Source organism: Balaenoptera musculus, chromosome 1, assembly GCF_009873245.2.
Source record: "Balaenoptera musculus isolate JJ_BM4_2016_0621 chromosome 1, mBalMus1.pri.v3, whole genome shotgun sequence".
NCBI classification, from domain to species: Eukaryota; Metazoa; Chordata; class Mammalia; order Artiodactyla; family Balaenopteridae; genus Balaenoptera; species Balaenoptera musculus.
In genome coordinates, this window is record NC_045785.1 from 149,757,478 (window position 1) to 149,773,078 (window position 15,601).

Here is a 15,601-nt window from a genome sequence, read left to right on the forward strand (position 1 = left end):
TGCTCTTTTTGATTTTTTAATCATGAGGATTGGGATAAAAATGGTGAAGCAAGTTCTAACTTGAGTCGGCAATTCTTCTGAAACGTTTTGTTTTGTTTTATTTTTTTGCATGTTGCCACATGATAGAAGAATGATTTATTAGAACAAATTCCATGACAAATCATATAAAATAACCATTTTCTGAAAGACATCCATAAGACCACTTGAGGACAAATGCACAGAGGTGCCTCCAAGAAGCCAGACAAATAAGTTACCAATCCCATGTCTGGTGTGAGTGGAGGAGCCCTCCTGCTGCTATCTTGAAGTCTAGGTCTCACCAACCAGGCTCTGCTGATGCTGCCATTGCAGGCAGAATAAGGCTCACATGCTGGGGCATGAGATATGTCAGCGCACCCAGGTTCCGCTATTGATACAGCTGCTGGTGGACTGGGACCTGCTGCTTCCCATGGGTGTGTGACATGGGAAGGATAGACTTCCCTCATCCCCAATTTCTCCCTATGCTGCTAATTTAGGCAGATTGGGCCACCACTATCACTAAGTGTGGGTCTCCCTACTACATCCTTGCTGAGCTTTCCCTTCCCCAGTCCTTTAACAGGAGAGTAGGCTTCTCTCTCTCTCTGCTTGTTGACTGTTCTGGCTTACAGTCTTCTACAGCACCCATCCTGAGAGATAAAAAGAAAACCCAGGGAACTCACTGCAGGGTCATTCTTTAAGTTCTGGGGTCCCTAGCCAGTCCACTTTCTTTCTACCTTTTGTGGTCCTTTTATGGTTGTATGTTGAACAATTTCTAGGGTATTTAGTTATATGTAGAGAGAGAAGCAGGGAAAAGTGAATCTGGAACCGGAAGTTCAGTAACAGCTCTTTAAAAGCCGATTATAAAAGTTAATACTCAGTCATTGTAGAAAAAAAGTGAAAGATACAGAAAATTCCAGTAATGGAAAAAAATTACCTAAACAGTATCTTACAACATAGTTAATGGTTTAGAGAAGTGCTTCTCCAAAGTTTTATTTGCATAGAAATCACCAGGGCATCTTGTGAAAATATGATTCTGATTCAGTGGGTATGAAAATTCTGCATTTCTAACAAGCTCCCAGGAGATGCTGACCTTGCTGGTCTGTGCACCATACTCTGGGTCAAGAACTTACAGAAAATTCTTTCAGTTTCTTACATGAAGAGATATACATGTAACACGGATGCCAGCTGTCAAGTAGGTGTGGTTAAACTGGCCAGGACCTATATTTCACAGCTGTGTGAGAGTCCTCTTCCACACACATGATTACTGTGTGTCTTAGGGCTAATTTCCCCATACTTCTCTCTGCTTTCACTTTCCTGTGTCCCTCCCTGCTGGCTTTGGGTTCTGCACAACATTTTATCTAGCAGCAATGCCCAGGATTTTTGTGGGTTTCTCCCCCAAATCCACTTGCTCAAAGTATTTGTTGTTGCATTTGGGGGAAGTTTTAGGGAGTGTTACACTGGGAAGTGAATGCCATTAGGCATTTTATTCCATCCCTCACTTGTCTTTCTCCTTCTTCTCTGGAAAAACAAGCAACTTCCTCTCCTTGCCTTGCACAGAACAGGCCCTTTGGGGTCTCACCTTCTTTAAATATAACATCTATCCTAAAACTGTTTTCATTATATACAATATTGTTGGGTAGGACACCTACATTTGCTTTTCAGATTTCCTTTTGGGGGCTTATTGAGATCGACAGTCCTGGGTTCTCTGTTTACCCCAACCTACCCATCATGAGTTCTCAGACTGGTGAGTTTGGGAGAAGGAATAGGGCAATTCATCTCAAACTTCTGCATTCCCACTCTTCATGCCTGCAGAGAGGATGTATTCTAGTTTATTCTCTGCTATGTGCTAAGGGGCCTCTCCTACCCCTGTGGTGAGTGGGCGTGGGGATGGGATGGATGCAGGAAGCTTACAGTTGTCCAGCTGTGTCTGAGAACAGGTAATTACATTTAATAATGGGATTTTAAAAATTAGGTCATTTAGCCCTGACCTAAAGTTATATTCTCTACTAATCTCTTTCAGCAATAAAGATATAATTTGATCTTCATCTGTCTGATTCCTCAGCTGGTCCAGAAATTTGGTGGTGAAGATAGATGTATTGTTTATTGGAATCCCTCAAACCCCAGCAAATATATTATAATCAATCCCCAATATTTTTATTGGCAGAATAATATTCCATCACATGAATGGACCCTAATTTACTCAAATAATCCCCTGTTGTTGAACATTAAGATGTTTTCCATTCCAACCTTTCCAAGCCTTTAGAGTCTAAAAGACTTCAAAAAGGAAGACTGTTAAGTTTGACTTCTTGGCAAAAGTGCATTGCCTAAATTGTGTTAAATGGTATAAATTTGTATCAATTTATACTGCTACTAGGAGATTATGTCAATGCCCATTACCCTGAACTTCAAAACTATCAGCTATACAGAGGGATTTTTGTGTGTTTTGTTTCTTGCTATATCTCCAGCTTCCAGAATAGTACCTATTCTTAGTATTTGTGGGCTCTGAATAAATACTTTTGGATTGAATAAGTGGTCAAAGTAGCATATTATTGTTATTTTCATTTGTATTAATTTTATTAATAGCAAGGCCAGACTCTTCCACATGTATTTACAATTTGTACCTTTTTCTTTTGTTAATTGCCACTTTGTATCTTTTGATCATTTCTCTATTTAGGTGTTCATATTTTGTTTGTAAGGGCTATTTATATATTTTTGTGGTTTTTCATTTGTACTTTATTTGTTTTTAGTATTTGTATATGTGTCAATTCTATTAACCTCTCTGTGGATTCTGCCTTTGCTTGAAATGAACCCATTGACTTGGAATGTTCCTAAATCTGATACATATTTATTATTTTTTATTTTATTTTATTTAGGTGTCACATATAACATGTAATTCTTTGATCAATATGAAATTTATTGTGGTGCATAAAATGTGCTAATTATTTAACATAAATAAAAAATACTAGTTTGCTTACTGCTTTGAAATGCTGCCTGATACCTTCATATAATACCCTCTTTTACAAATTTGGGTCTATTTCTGGACTTCCTATTCTACTCTTTTGAGCTCTGTATTTTATAATATACCATTATAATATACTTAAAATTACTTTAACTTAATAATATGCTTTGAAGTAAAGATGTTGAAGATTTGAATAATATAAACCGAAGCCCTTTTAATAGATTGGTTTTCAACTTTGTTCTCTACGGTGAGAGAATGTACTTTTAAATTCTATAGGTTATTCAAGCAAAGTAATAGATATACTAGGTAGAAAATCTTCATGTAGAAAATCAATAAATTTCTTTTACATCCTGATTACAATGAACATGATCTCATTTTTATAAAATAAATTTCTAAAAGGAAAAAACAAAAATACCCCAATTGTGACCCCAACTTATATGAAGAAAGTGTAACATTTTCTTCCGTCTATTTTGCTACATGGATTAATTTGTCTACTTTTGTTCAGTTGGAAATTATTTTTTACCCGACCAGGGTAACATCCATTAAAAATACATATGAATTTGTTTTCTCCATTTTTTGAGGTCAAGAATGAGACACTGACTATAAGTCTAGCACTTTAAAATTTTCTTAATTTCAAGATTTCTTTTTATACTCTGTGATTTTAGATATAATTATGTTCTTAAATCCTTCTCTAAAAATAATCTTCCTTTACATCAATGAAACACCCATGTTAAAAATAAATCATCTGATAACTTGTATCCTGAGATCTTGATGAACTATTTATTAGCTATAATATGTTTGTGTGTGTGTGTGTGTGTGTGTGTGTGTCTGTGTGTACATTCCTTAGTATTTTCTATACCAGATATGTAATTTGCAAACAGAGAGGTTGTTTTCTTTTTCTTTTTTTGATTGAACTATAGTTGGCATACAATATTGTATTAATTTCAGATGTACAATATGGTGATTTGACATATTATATATATACATATATATGTATATATATGTATATATTGAATTGATCACCACAATAAGCCTAGTAACCATCTGTCATAATGCAAAGTTATTACAATATTACTGCCTATATTCTCTATGCTGTACATTACATCCTGTGATTTATTTACTTTATAACTGGAAGTTTATACCTCTTGATCTCCTTCACCTGTTTCACCCAACCCCCTATTCCCCTTCCCTTTGATGACCACCAGTTTGTTCTCTGTATCTGTGAGTCCATTTCTGCTTTGCTTTGTTTTGTTTGTTCATTTGTTTTGTTTTTTAGATTCCACATATAAGTGAAATCATATTTGTCTTTCTTTGTCTAAATTATTTCACTTAACATAATGCCCTCTAGGTCCATTCATGTTTTCACAAATGACAAGATTTCATTCTTTTTTATGTCTGAGTGATATTGTTTTGTATATATACTCCATCTTCTTTATCCATTTACCTATCAATGACACTTAGGTTGCTTCCATATCTTGACTATTGTACATAGATATATTTATGTTATGTCCTCTTCTTGGATTTATCCCTTTATCATTATGTTATGTCCTTCTTTGTCTTTTGTTACAGTCTTGGTTTTAAAGTGTATTTTGTCTAATATAAGTCTTGCTGTTCCAGCTTTCTTTTTGTTTACATTTGTGTGGAATATCTTTTTCTATGCTTTCACTTTCAGTCTGTGTGTGTCTTTAGATTTGAAGTGAGTCTCTTTGTAGACAGCATATATATGGGTCTTGTTTTCTTAATCCATTCAGCCATCCTGTATCTTTTTTTTTAATTGGGGTATAGTTGCTTTACAATGTTGCATTGGTTTCTGCTGTACAACAAAGTGAATCAGCTATATGTATACACATATCCCCTCCCTCTCAGACCTCCCTCCCACCGCCCTCCATCCCACCCATCTAGGTCACCACAGAGCACCGAGCTGAGCTCCCTGTGCCATACCGCAGTTTCCAACTAGCTATCTATTTTACACATGGTATTGTATATATGTCAGTCCCAATCTCCCAATTCATCCCACCTCCCCTTCCCCCCATGTCAACACGTCTGTTCTCTATGTCTACGTCTCTATTCCTGCTCTGCAAATATGTACCTGTACCATTTTTCTAGAGTCCACATATATGCGTTAATATACAATATTTGTTTTTCTCTTTCTGACTTACTTCACTTTGTATGAGAGACTCTAGGTCTATGCATATCTCTATAAATGACCCAATTTCATTCCTTTTTATGGCTGAGTAATATTCCATTGTATATATGTACCACATCTTCTTTATCCATTCATCTGTTGATGGACATTTACGGTGTTTCCATGTCCTGGTATTGTAGATAGTGTTGCAATGAATATTGGAGTGCATGTGTCTTTTTGAATTATGGTTTTCTCTGGGTATATGCCCCTTAGTGCGATTGCTGGATCATATGGTAGTTCTATTTTTAGTTTTGTTAAGGAACCTCCATACTGTTCTCCATAGTGGCTGTATCAATTTACATTCCCACCAACAGTGCAAGAGGGTTCCCTTTTCTCCACACCCTCTCCAGCATTTATTGTTTGTAGATTTCTGGATGATGACCATTCTGACTGGTGTGAGGTGATACCTCATTGTAGTTTTGATTTGCATTTCTCTAATAATTAGTGATGTTGAGCAGCTTTTCATGTGCGTCTTGGCCATCTGTGTGTCTTCTTTGGAGAAATGTCTGTTTAGGTCTTCTGCCCATTTTTGGATTGGGTTCTTTGTTTTTTTTGGTATTGAGCTGCATCAGTTGCTTGTATATTTTGGAGATTAATCCTTTGTCAGTTACTTCATTTGAAAATATTTTCTCCTATTCTGAGGGTTGTCTTTTCATCTTGTTTATGGTTTACTTTGCTGTGCAAAAGCTTTTAAGTTTCATTAGGTCCCATTTGTTTATTTTTGTTTTTATTTTCATTTCTCTAGGATGTGGGTCAAAAAAGATCTTGCTGTGATTTATGTCAAGGAGTGTTCTGCCTGTTTTCCTCTAAGAGTTTTATAGTTTCTGGCCTTACATTTAGGTCTTTAACCCATTTTGAGTTTATTTTTGCGTATGGTGTTAGGGAGTCTTCTAATTTCATTCTTTTCCCAGCACCACTTAATGAAGAGACTGTCTTTTCTCCATTGTATATTCTTGCCTCCTTTGTCATAGATTAGGTGAACATAGCTGTATGGCTTTATCTCTGGGCTTTCTATCCTGTACCATTGATCTATATTTCTGTTTTTGTGCCAGTACCATATTGTCTTGATTACTATAGCTTTGTATTATAGTCTGAAATCAGGAAGCCTGATTCCTCCAGCTCTGTTTTTCTTTCTCAAGATTGCTTTGGCTACTTGGGGTCTTTTGTGTTTCCATACAAATTGTTAAATTTTTTGTTCTAGTTCTGTGAAAAATGCCATTTGTAATTTGATAGGGATTGCATTGAATCTGTAGATTGCTTTGGGTATTATAGTCATTTTCACAATATTGATTCTTCCAATCCAAGAACATTGTATCTTTTGATTAGAGTATTTCATTCATTTACATTTAAAGTAATTACTGATAGGTAAGTACTTTTTGCCATATTGTTAATTGTTTTATGGTTGTTTTTGTAGTTCTGCTCTGTTCCTTTCTTCTTCTCTTGTTCTCTTCCTGTGTGATTGGATGACTCTCTCTAGCTTTATGTCTGTATTCTTTTCTCTTTATATATTGTGCTATAGGTTTTTGGTTTGTAGTTACCATGAGATTTACATATAGCAACCTATGTATATAGCAGCCTATTTTAATTTGATGGTTGCTTAAGTTGGAGCACATTCTAAAAGCACTGCATTTTTACTCCTTCCCCCATTTTATGTTTTTGACATCATATTTTACATCCTTTCATTCTGTGTATTGCTTAACTAATTATTTTAGATTTAGATGGATTTTACTACCTTTGCCTTTTAAACTTTATACTAGCTTTATAAGTGGTAGATCCACTACGTTAACTCTGTGTTTGCCTTTACTAGTGAGATATTTTTCCTTTCATAGTTTTTTTTGTTTCTAGTTATGGCCTTTTCTTTTCCATTCGAAGAAGTTCCTTTAACATTTCCTGTAAAGCTGGTTTAGTGGTGATGAACTTTTAGCTTTTGCTTGTCTGGGAGGCTCCAGCTGTCTTTCAATTCTGAATGATAACTTTGCTGGGTATTCTTATAAGTTTTTTTCCTTTCAGCACTTTGAAAATATTGTGCCAGTCCCTTCTGGCCTGTAAAGTTTCTGCCTAAAAATCAGTTGATAGTCTTATGGAGGTTTCCTTGTACATAACTTTTTTCTTTCTTGTTCCTTTTAAGATTCTCTCTTTATCTTTAACTTTTGACATTTTAATTGTAATGTGTCTTCGTGTGGGTCTCTTTGGCTTCATCTTGTTTGGGACTCTCTGTGCTTCCTGGATTTTAATGTCTGTTTCCTATGCCAGGTTAGGGAAGTTTCCAGCCATTATCTTTTCAAATAGGCTTTCTGTCCCTTTCTTTCTCTTTTCTCCTTCTGGGCCCCCTCTAATGAAAATGTTAGTATGCTTGATGTAGTCTCAGAGGTTCCTAAGGCTATCTTCATTTTTTAATTCCTTTTTTTTTCTTTTTGCTGTTCCAATTGGGTGATTTCCACTACTCTGTCTTCCAGATCACTGATCTGTTCTTCTGCATCCTCTATTCTGTAATTGATTCCCTCTAATGTATTTTTCATTTCAGTTATTGTATTCTTCAGTTCTGATTGGTTCTTCTTTGTATTCTCTATCTCTTTGTTGATGTTCTTACTGTGTTCATCCATTCTTCTCCTGAGTTTGATGAGCATCTTTATGACTATTACTTTGAACGTTTTATCTTATAAATTGCTTATCTCCATCTTGTATATTTCTTTTTCTGGGGTTTTATCTTGTTCTTTCACTGGGAAGGTATTCCTTTGTCTCCTATTTTGCCAAACTCTCGGTGTTTGTTTTTATACATTAGGTACATCAGCTACATCTCCCAACTTTAAAAGAGTGGCCTTATGTAGATAGTTTTATGTACAGCCCAGTGGCATAATCCCCCCTGGTCACCCAAGCCAGGTGCTCAAGGCTATCCCCTGCATGGGCTGCCTGCATCCTCCTGTTGTGTTTAAGCCATGACTTCTACAAGACACTCTGGTAGGCAGGGCTGATCCCCAGCCCAGCTGTCTGTGAGGCCTGGTTGCAACTTCTGTGGGCTTGCTGGTGGGAAGGGCTAGGTCTCCCAGAATGTGAGCCACTTTGGAGGATCACTGGTCCTGGGCAGAACCATGTACCAGGTAGGATGGGGCGGGAGCTTCTTTAGAGGGACTGGTTGAGGCAGGTGGGTTGGGTTGGGCAGGTACTTAGGGGAACATTGGGGTGGGGCACGTAGTGTTACCTATGTTGATGAAGAGTGACAGAAAGGCACCTACCAGCACTGGGCCAGCTAGGTGTAAGGAGAGAAAAAAAATGGCACCTACCAGCACTTCCATCCCGTGGTACCTGCCCCAGAATTAATCAATAAATCTCCTCCTCATAAAGCCAAGGCATTTTTTAAGTTGCTGCTCTGTCTGTGCTGGGACTCAGAGCAAGTGAGCCCTTCAAGAGCAGTCTCCCACTATCCTCTGGCTCCCCTGAAATATAAGCCTGCTGGTTTTCAAAGCCAGACACTATGGTGGTTTGTCTTCCTGGTGCAGGTGCCCCAGGCTGGGGAGCCCAGTGTGGGTCTTGGACCCCTCACTCCTCAGGGGGGACCCCCATGGTTGTGATTTTCTTCTGGCTTGTGGGTCACTGCATTGGGGGGGAGGTGTTCTGACTAGACCACATCTCTTCCCCTCCTCTTCATCTCAATGTGGCCTTTTCTTTATATCCTTAGTTGTAGAAAATCTGTTCTTCTAGTCTTCAGGTCACTTTCAGAGATAGTTATTCTATATGTAGCTGTAGTTTTCGTATGTCTGTGGGAGAAGGCTAGGATTTTTCTACTCCACCCTCTTGATCTGGCCTCCAAACAGAGACTGTTTTAATTCCAAACAGAGACTGTTTTAATTCTCCTTTCCAATCTGGATGCCTTTTATTTCTTTTTCTTGACTAATTTCCTGGCTAGAATTTCCAGTATAATGGTAAATATTTGTGTGACAATTTTAATTTATATAAATGTGTATGTGATGTGGTATACATGTGTGTCTGTTTATGTGTGTGTGTATGTGCTGTAGAAATATATTTCTTAGTTGTTGATCATGGTAAAATAAGTTTGAAAACCACTGTCCTAGAGAAACTTTTGCCCATGTGTACTAGGAGACATGTATGAGTATCTTTATATCAGGGATGCTTATAATAGCAAAAACAAAACAAAGCAAAACAAACTAGAAATAATCCAAATATCTAACGACAACAAAAAAAAGAAATAAATTCTTCTGTATCCAGACAAGAGAACACTATCCTAAATGAAAATGAATTAACAACAACAACATGAATGAATGTCAGAAACAAACTATTAAATCAAAAGCAATTTGCAAAGATGTTCATATAAAATCATGTCATTTATATAAAGTTCAAAATATGTATAACTAAAAATATAATGATTAGGACTATGTATGGGAGAAAATGGAAAAGGAATGCAAGGGATCGACAAAATTCAGGATGGTGGTTACTTCTGGAGAAGTTTTGGAGGTGAAGGAATGGAAATTGGGAAAAGCACATAGTCAGCATCAAAGGTACTAGTGACGGTTTTTAAGGTGGGTGGCATATGCACTGAAATTAATTTTATTGTTATTACTATTTTTATGTTTCACTTATGTTATTTGCATGTATTGTAAGTAATAATAAGTAATAAAAACAGAACAAAAGTTAAGATATAAGGTGTACCTATTTCTTTCCTAAATTGGTTGTCTCCCCTAAGGATAAGCCAAGAGTATGCCCACAGCAAGATTCCTGTATTGTGTACACTTCTGGAGAGGTGCTATAACAATTAAGATTTGCCCATCCACCACATCTACTCCATCATCCCAAATAAACAACTCTTTCCTACTTTTTCCTGAGTCCAACAATTCTAGCTCTTATTGCTTTGAGTTAAGAATATATGTGTGTTTGTTCCACTTACTTTAGAATGCTGGTCCTTCTCATCTAGTAAATGCTTCACTTGGCTTTAGGTGCATTAATTTGGTGTGAAAACACTACCCTCACCCCTCCAATTTCTAGCATGGATACAGGTTTTTTCCTATTTTTTCAAATATTTGTTTAGTCATTGCAAGGGTAGTTAAATGCCTGGATTCAAGACACAACTTCTACTTAGAAATCTTATTGCTATGTTTTAAATGGACAGGTAGTTTGACTTTCCTTTCTGAGACTACTGTTTAGAGACTAGTGTTACAATTCTAGAACTGTCATCCCAAACAAAGCTACTGCCAACTCACCCTTCATTACAAAAATAATTAACAGTTGATCCAAACTGGGTGTCTTTGTTGATGTCCATTTTGCCATTTATGAGCTCTGGAAGAGATCCACATGATTTACCTATGGGAAAGAAGCAGAATGTGGGGACTGGGTGTAGAATACTCTGAACGTCTGTTAATACATAAGGTCCCAAACTGGCCATAGCTCTTGTAGTTCCATAGATTTGCCACCTTGAGGAAACTCACAAGACTGCCTCAGGATCTACTAAGCACCACTTTCAAAAAGACCTCCCTTCCAGATCTCATCCCCATATTTTTTGCCTCTTAGAAAGATGTAAACTTTGCTTTATTACTAAAATACTTACTCTGTAATTCAACCAGTGTACATCAAAAGTCTTGAAGTTTGGGATTCTCTCCCCACCTACACTTTTCTTTCCTTTCCTGAGTCATTCATTACTTAGTTTCAGTTGTAAAAATGGGACACCCCTAGTGAATGGAGATTTTCCCTCAATCATGCCTTGTGATGGTCATTTCTCATGAAATGAACTTGTAATGAAGGTGCTAGGAACTCAAAGCAGTAGGAAGATATGACCTACAAGAATAACTCTCACATCTTTTTATACCTTAGGCAAAGTTACCAAGACACGTGTCTTTGTTTCAAAATTTGAACGACTGATCAGATCTTAAGGATTATTGACACAGAGGAGTCCTCAGTCTAGAGTTACTTACGCCTACAGTTGTTTTCAGGGCTTGACCAGAGAGAGTTTTGCAGGCAGGTGATAGAGAACACTCTTCCGTAGTAACCAAGGCGGCATTTATACTTCACAGATGTCCCAACAGGAAACTCATCTTTGTCAATCGGTTCTGTAGGCACGGCGAATGTAAGGCGCACCGGGGATTGGCACTGACCTGGAGAGCAAGACCACAGGGACGTCAAAGTTAGTGGAGAGGCCCTCCACTCCCACAGCTACGGGAGCTCGGCCACCCGCGCCGGGCGGGCTCCGCCCGAGCCTTCGGGGCCCAGGGGCAAGCAGCGTGCTGCCGAGCCCCTGACGTTCCACGTGCCCTGGAAGCGGCTCCTGCTCCGCGACTTTCCTGAGAAGCCGGTGCGGCCACGGCTTTGGATCCCGCCGCCGGGGGTCTCGCATTCCGGGCAGCCCCTCAGCATCCCGGAGCTGCCCCGAAAGCGTAAAATCGACGCGGGGGGTATGACTGAGGCTTCGGTTTCGCCCAGCAAGCGCCGCGACAGCGGGGACACTGTCGCCCCGGACGGCGCGGAGCTTGAGGGTCGCGGCCTGGAGAGTGGCGATCCGCCGCTGCCGCAGCCGCCCGTGCGGCCCCGCGGGCCAGGGGAGGGGCGGTGGCGACGACGGGGCGGGTCGCGCAGAGTCCCTGCGGGGAGACTGGGGGGCCGCGCTGCGCCAGCTCAACGAAGAATTTTGGCAGTAAAACAGCTTCCAGTGCTGGAGGAATCCTTTACCACCTAATGATCTGGCAGACATTGAAGATGTGAGTGAAGACAACCCGACAAAAACAACACTTCCGGGCAAGAATGCAGTGGTTGAGATTAATATGGAGTCCTGACAGAAGGAGCTGAAGAAATGGGTTTTTCTGAATTTGAGGAGACATCTCTAAGTGAATTTATGTCTTCTTAAGGAAAAAAGTTATTTTCCATACTTGATGTGATATCATTCCCAAACCTGAAAAATGAGGAAAAATTGTTTTAAAGATAAATGCCTGCAGCCACTACTGTACCTCCCAATAGGGATTTGTCAAGGATATAGTGCAGTTACAGGAGAAGTATTTTATGTATGCATTCTTAAGAAAAATTTATGTTTAGGTTCTAAATTTGAAGATATCAATCTTATACAAAGGAATTCTGACAGTTTTAGAAATAGATGGGAAACATTCAGATATTCCTCTTGTTGCACCAAAAAGTTAATTTGTGCTACATGAAATGAATATTGTTTTATAATAACTTATTAATAAAATGCTTTCTAATACATTTCATCGACTCTTCTTCGTTGAACAAATAGATGACTTAAACATCTATGCAAATTTAAAATGTGGGGGATTCTTTCTGAAACCTGGTATTGTTTTTGTTTTGTTTTGTTTTATTTATTTATTTTGGCTGCACACAGGTTTTCTCTACTTGCGATGAGCGGTGGCTACTCTTCTTTGCGGTGCACGGCTTCTCATTGTGGTGGCTCCTCTTGTTGCAGAGCACGGGCTCTAGGCGCAAGGGCTTCAGTAGTTGTGACACGCGGCTCAGTAGTTGTGGCTCACAGGCTCTAGAGCGCAGGCTCAGTAGTTGTGGTGCACGGGCTCAGTTGCTCTGCGGCATGTGGGATCTTCCCAGACCAGGGCTCGAACCCGTGTCCCCTGCACTGGCAGGGGGATTCTTAACCACTGCAGCATCAGGGAATTCCCCCTGGTATTGTTTTTTGGTTTTTTTTTCCTTCCCTTAGTTTATGATTATTATTATTTTTTAAATTGTTATTGGTATAGTTGATTTACAGTGTTGTTTTAGTTTCTGCTGTACAGCAAAGTGAAACAGTTATACATATACATATATCCACTCTTTTCTAGATTCTTTGCCCATATAGGTCATTACAGAGTATTAAGTAGAGCTCCCTGTGCTATACAGTAGGTCCTTATCCATGATCTATTTTATTTTATTTTTTTAAATTAAATTTAATTTAATTTAAGTTTTTAATTTTTAAAATTTTTTAACATCTTTATTGGAGTATAATTGCTTTACAATGGTGTGTTAGTTTCTGCTTTATAAGAAAGTAAATCAGCTATACATACACATATATCCCAGTATCTCTTCCCTCTTATGTCTACCTGACTCCCACCCTCCCTATCCCACCCCTCTAGGTGGTCACAAAGCACCGAGCTAATCTCCCTGTGCTATGCGGCTGCTTCCTACTAGCTATCTACTTTACATTTGGTAGTGTATATATATCCATGCCACTCTCTCACTTTGTCCCAGCTTAGCCTTCCCCCTTCCCCGTGTCCTCAAGTCCATTCTCTAGTAGGTCTGCGTCTTTATTCCCATCTTGCCCCTAGGTTCTTCATGACCATTTTTTTTTTTGATTCCATATATATGTGTTAGCATACAGTATATGTTTTTCTCTTTCTGACTTACTTCACTCTGTATGATAGACTCTAGCTCCATCCACTTCACTACAAATAACTCCATTTCATTTCTTTTTATGGCTGAGTAATATTCCATTGTATATATGTGCCACATCTTCTTTATCCATTCATCCGATGATGGACACTTTGGTTGCTTCCATGTTCTGGCTATTGTAAATAGAGCTGCAATGAGCATTGTGGTACATGACTCTTTTTGAATTATGGTGTTCTCAGGGTATATGCCCAGCAGTGGGATTGCTGGGTGGTAAGGTAGTTCTGTTTTTAGTTTTTTCAGGAACCTCCATACTGTTCTCCATAGTGGCTGTATCAATTTACATTCCCACCAACAGTGCAAGAGGGTTCCCTTTTCTCCACACCCTCTCCAGCATTTATTGTTTGTAGAGTTTTTGATGATGGCCATTCTGACTGGTGTGAGATGATATCTCATTGTAGTTTTGATTTGCATTTCTCTAATGATTAATGACGTTGAGCATTCTTTCATGTTTTTGCTGGCAATCTGTATATCTTCTTTGGAAAAATGTCGATTAAGTCTTCTGCCCATTTTTGGATTGGGTTGTTTGTTTTTTTGATATTGAGTTGCATGAGCTGCTTGTAAATTTTGGAGATTAATCCTTTGTCAGTTGCTTCATTTACAAATATTTTCTCCCATTCTGATGGTTGTCTTTTCGTCTTGTTTAAGGTTTCCTTTGCTGTGCAAAAGCTTTTAAGTTTCATTAGGTCCCATTTGTTTATTTTTCTTTTTCTTTCCATTTCTCTAGGAGGTGGATCAAAAAGGATCTTGCTGTGATTTATGTCATAGAGTGTTCTGCCTAGGTTTTCCTCTAAGAGTTTTATAGTGTCTGGCCTTACATTTAGGTCTTTAATCCACTTTGAGCTTATTTTTGTGTATCGTGTTAGGGAGTGTTCTGTTTTCTTTCTTTTACATATAGCTGTCCAGTTTTCCCAACACCACTTATTGAAGAGGCTGCCTTTTCTCCATTGAATATTCTTGCCTCCTTTATCAAAGATAGGGTGACCATACGTGCGTGGCCTTATCTCTGGGCTTTCTATCCTGTTCCATTGATCTATATTTCTGTTTTTGTGCCAGTACCATCCTGTCTTGATTACTGTAGCTTTGTAGTATAGTCTGAAGTCAGGGAGCCTGATTCCTCCAGCTCCGCTTTTCTTTCTCAAGATTGCTTTGGCTATTCGGGGTCTTTTGTGTTTCCATACAAATTGTGAAATTTCTTGTTCTAGTTCTGTGAAAAATGCCTGTAGTAGTTTGATAGGGATTGCATTGAATCTGTAGATTGCTTTGAGCAATATAGTCATTTTCACAATGTTGATTCTTCCAGTCCAAGAACATGGTATATCTCTCCATCTATTTCTATCATCTTTAATTTCTTTCATCAGTGTCTTATAGTTTTCTGCATACAGGTCTTTTGTCTCCTTAGGTAGGTTTATTCCTAGGTATTTTATTCTTTTTGTTGAAATGGTAAATGGAAGTGTTTTCTTAATTTCACTTTCAGATTTTTCATCATTAGTGTATAGGAATGCAAGAGATTTCTGTGCATTAATTTTGTATTCTGCTACTTTACCAAATTCATTGATTAGCTCTAGTAGTTTTCTGGTAGCATCTTTAGGATTCTCTATGTATAGTATCATGCCATCTGCAAACAGTGACAGCTTTACTTCTTTTCCAATTTGGATTATTTTATTGCTTTTTCTTCCCTGATTGCTGTGGCTAAAACTTCCAAAACTATATTGAATAATAGTGGTGAGAGTGGACAACCTTGTCTTGTTCCTGATCTTAGTGGAAATGGTTACAGTTTTTCACCATTGAGAACAATGTTGGCTGTGGGTTTTTCCTATATGGCCTTCATTATGTTGAGGTAAGTTCCCTCTGTGCCTACTTTCTGGAGGGTTTTTATCATCAATGGGTGTTGAATTTTGTCGAAAGCTTTTTCTGCATCTATTGAGATGACCATATGGCTTATATTTTTCATTTTGTTAATATGGTGTATCCCATTGATTGATTGCGTATATTGAAATATACTTGCATTCCTGGGATAATCCCGAGTTGATCATGGTGTATGATCCTTTTAATGT

At 38.3% G+C, this 15,601-nt stretch overlaps 1 protein-coding gene and 1 pseudogene across 1 annotated transcript in view; one reads left to right on the top strand and one right to left on the bottom strand.

Annotated features, from left to right (window-relative positions):
- CR1 (complement C3b/C4b receptor 1 (Knops blood group)) overlaps positions 1–15,601 on the bottom strand; it is a 136,178-nt gene that overhangs the window by 106,792 nt on the left and 13,785 nt on the right. Inside the window, exons 2-3 of the mRNA XM_036832108.1 lie at positions 11,081–11,260; positions 10,373–10,472 (exon numbers count right to left, since the gene is read on the bottom strand). Coding sequence (XP_036688003.1) covers positions 10,373–10,472; positions 11,081–11,260 — 280 coding nt within the window. The remainder of the gene's footprint in view (positions 1–10,372; positions 10,473–11,080; positions 11,261–15,601) is intronic.
- Positions 11,356–11,935, top strand: LOC118901495 (annotated as a pseudogene).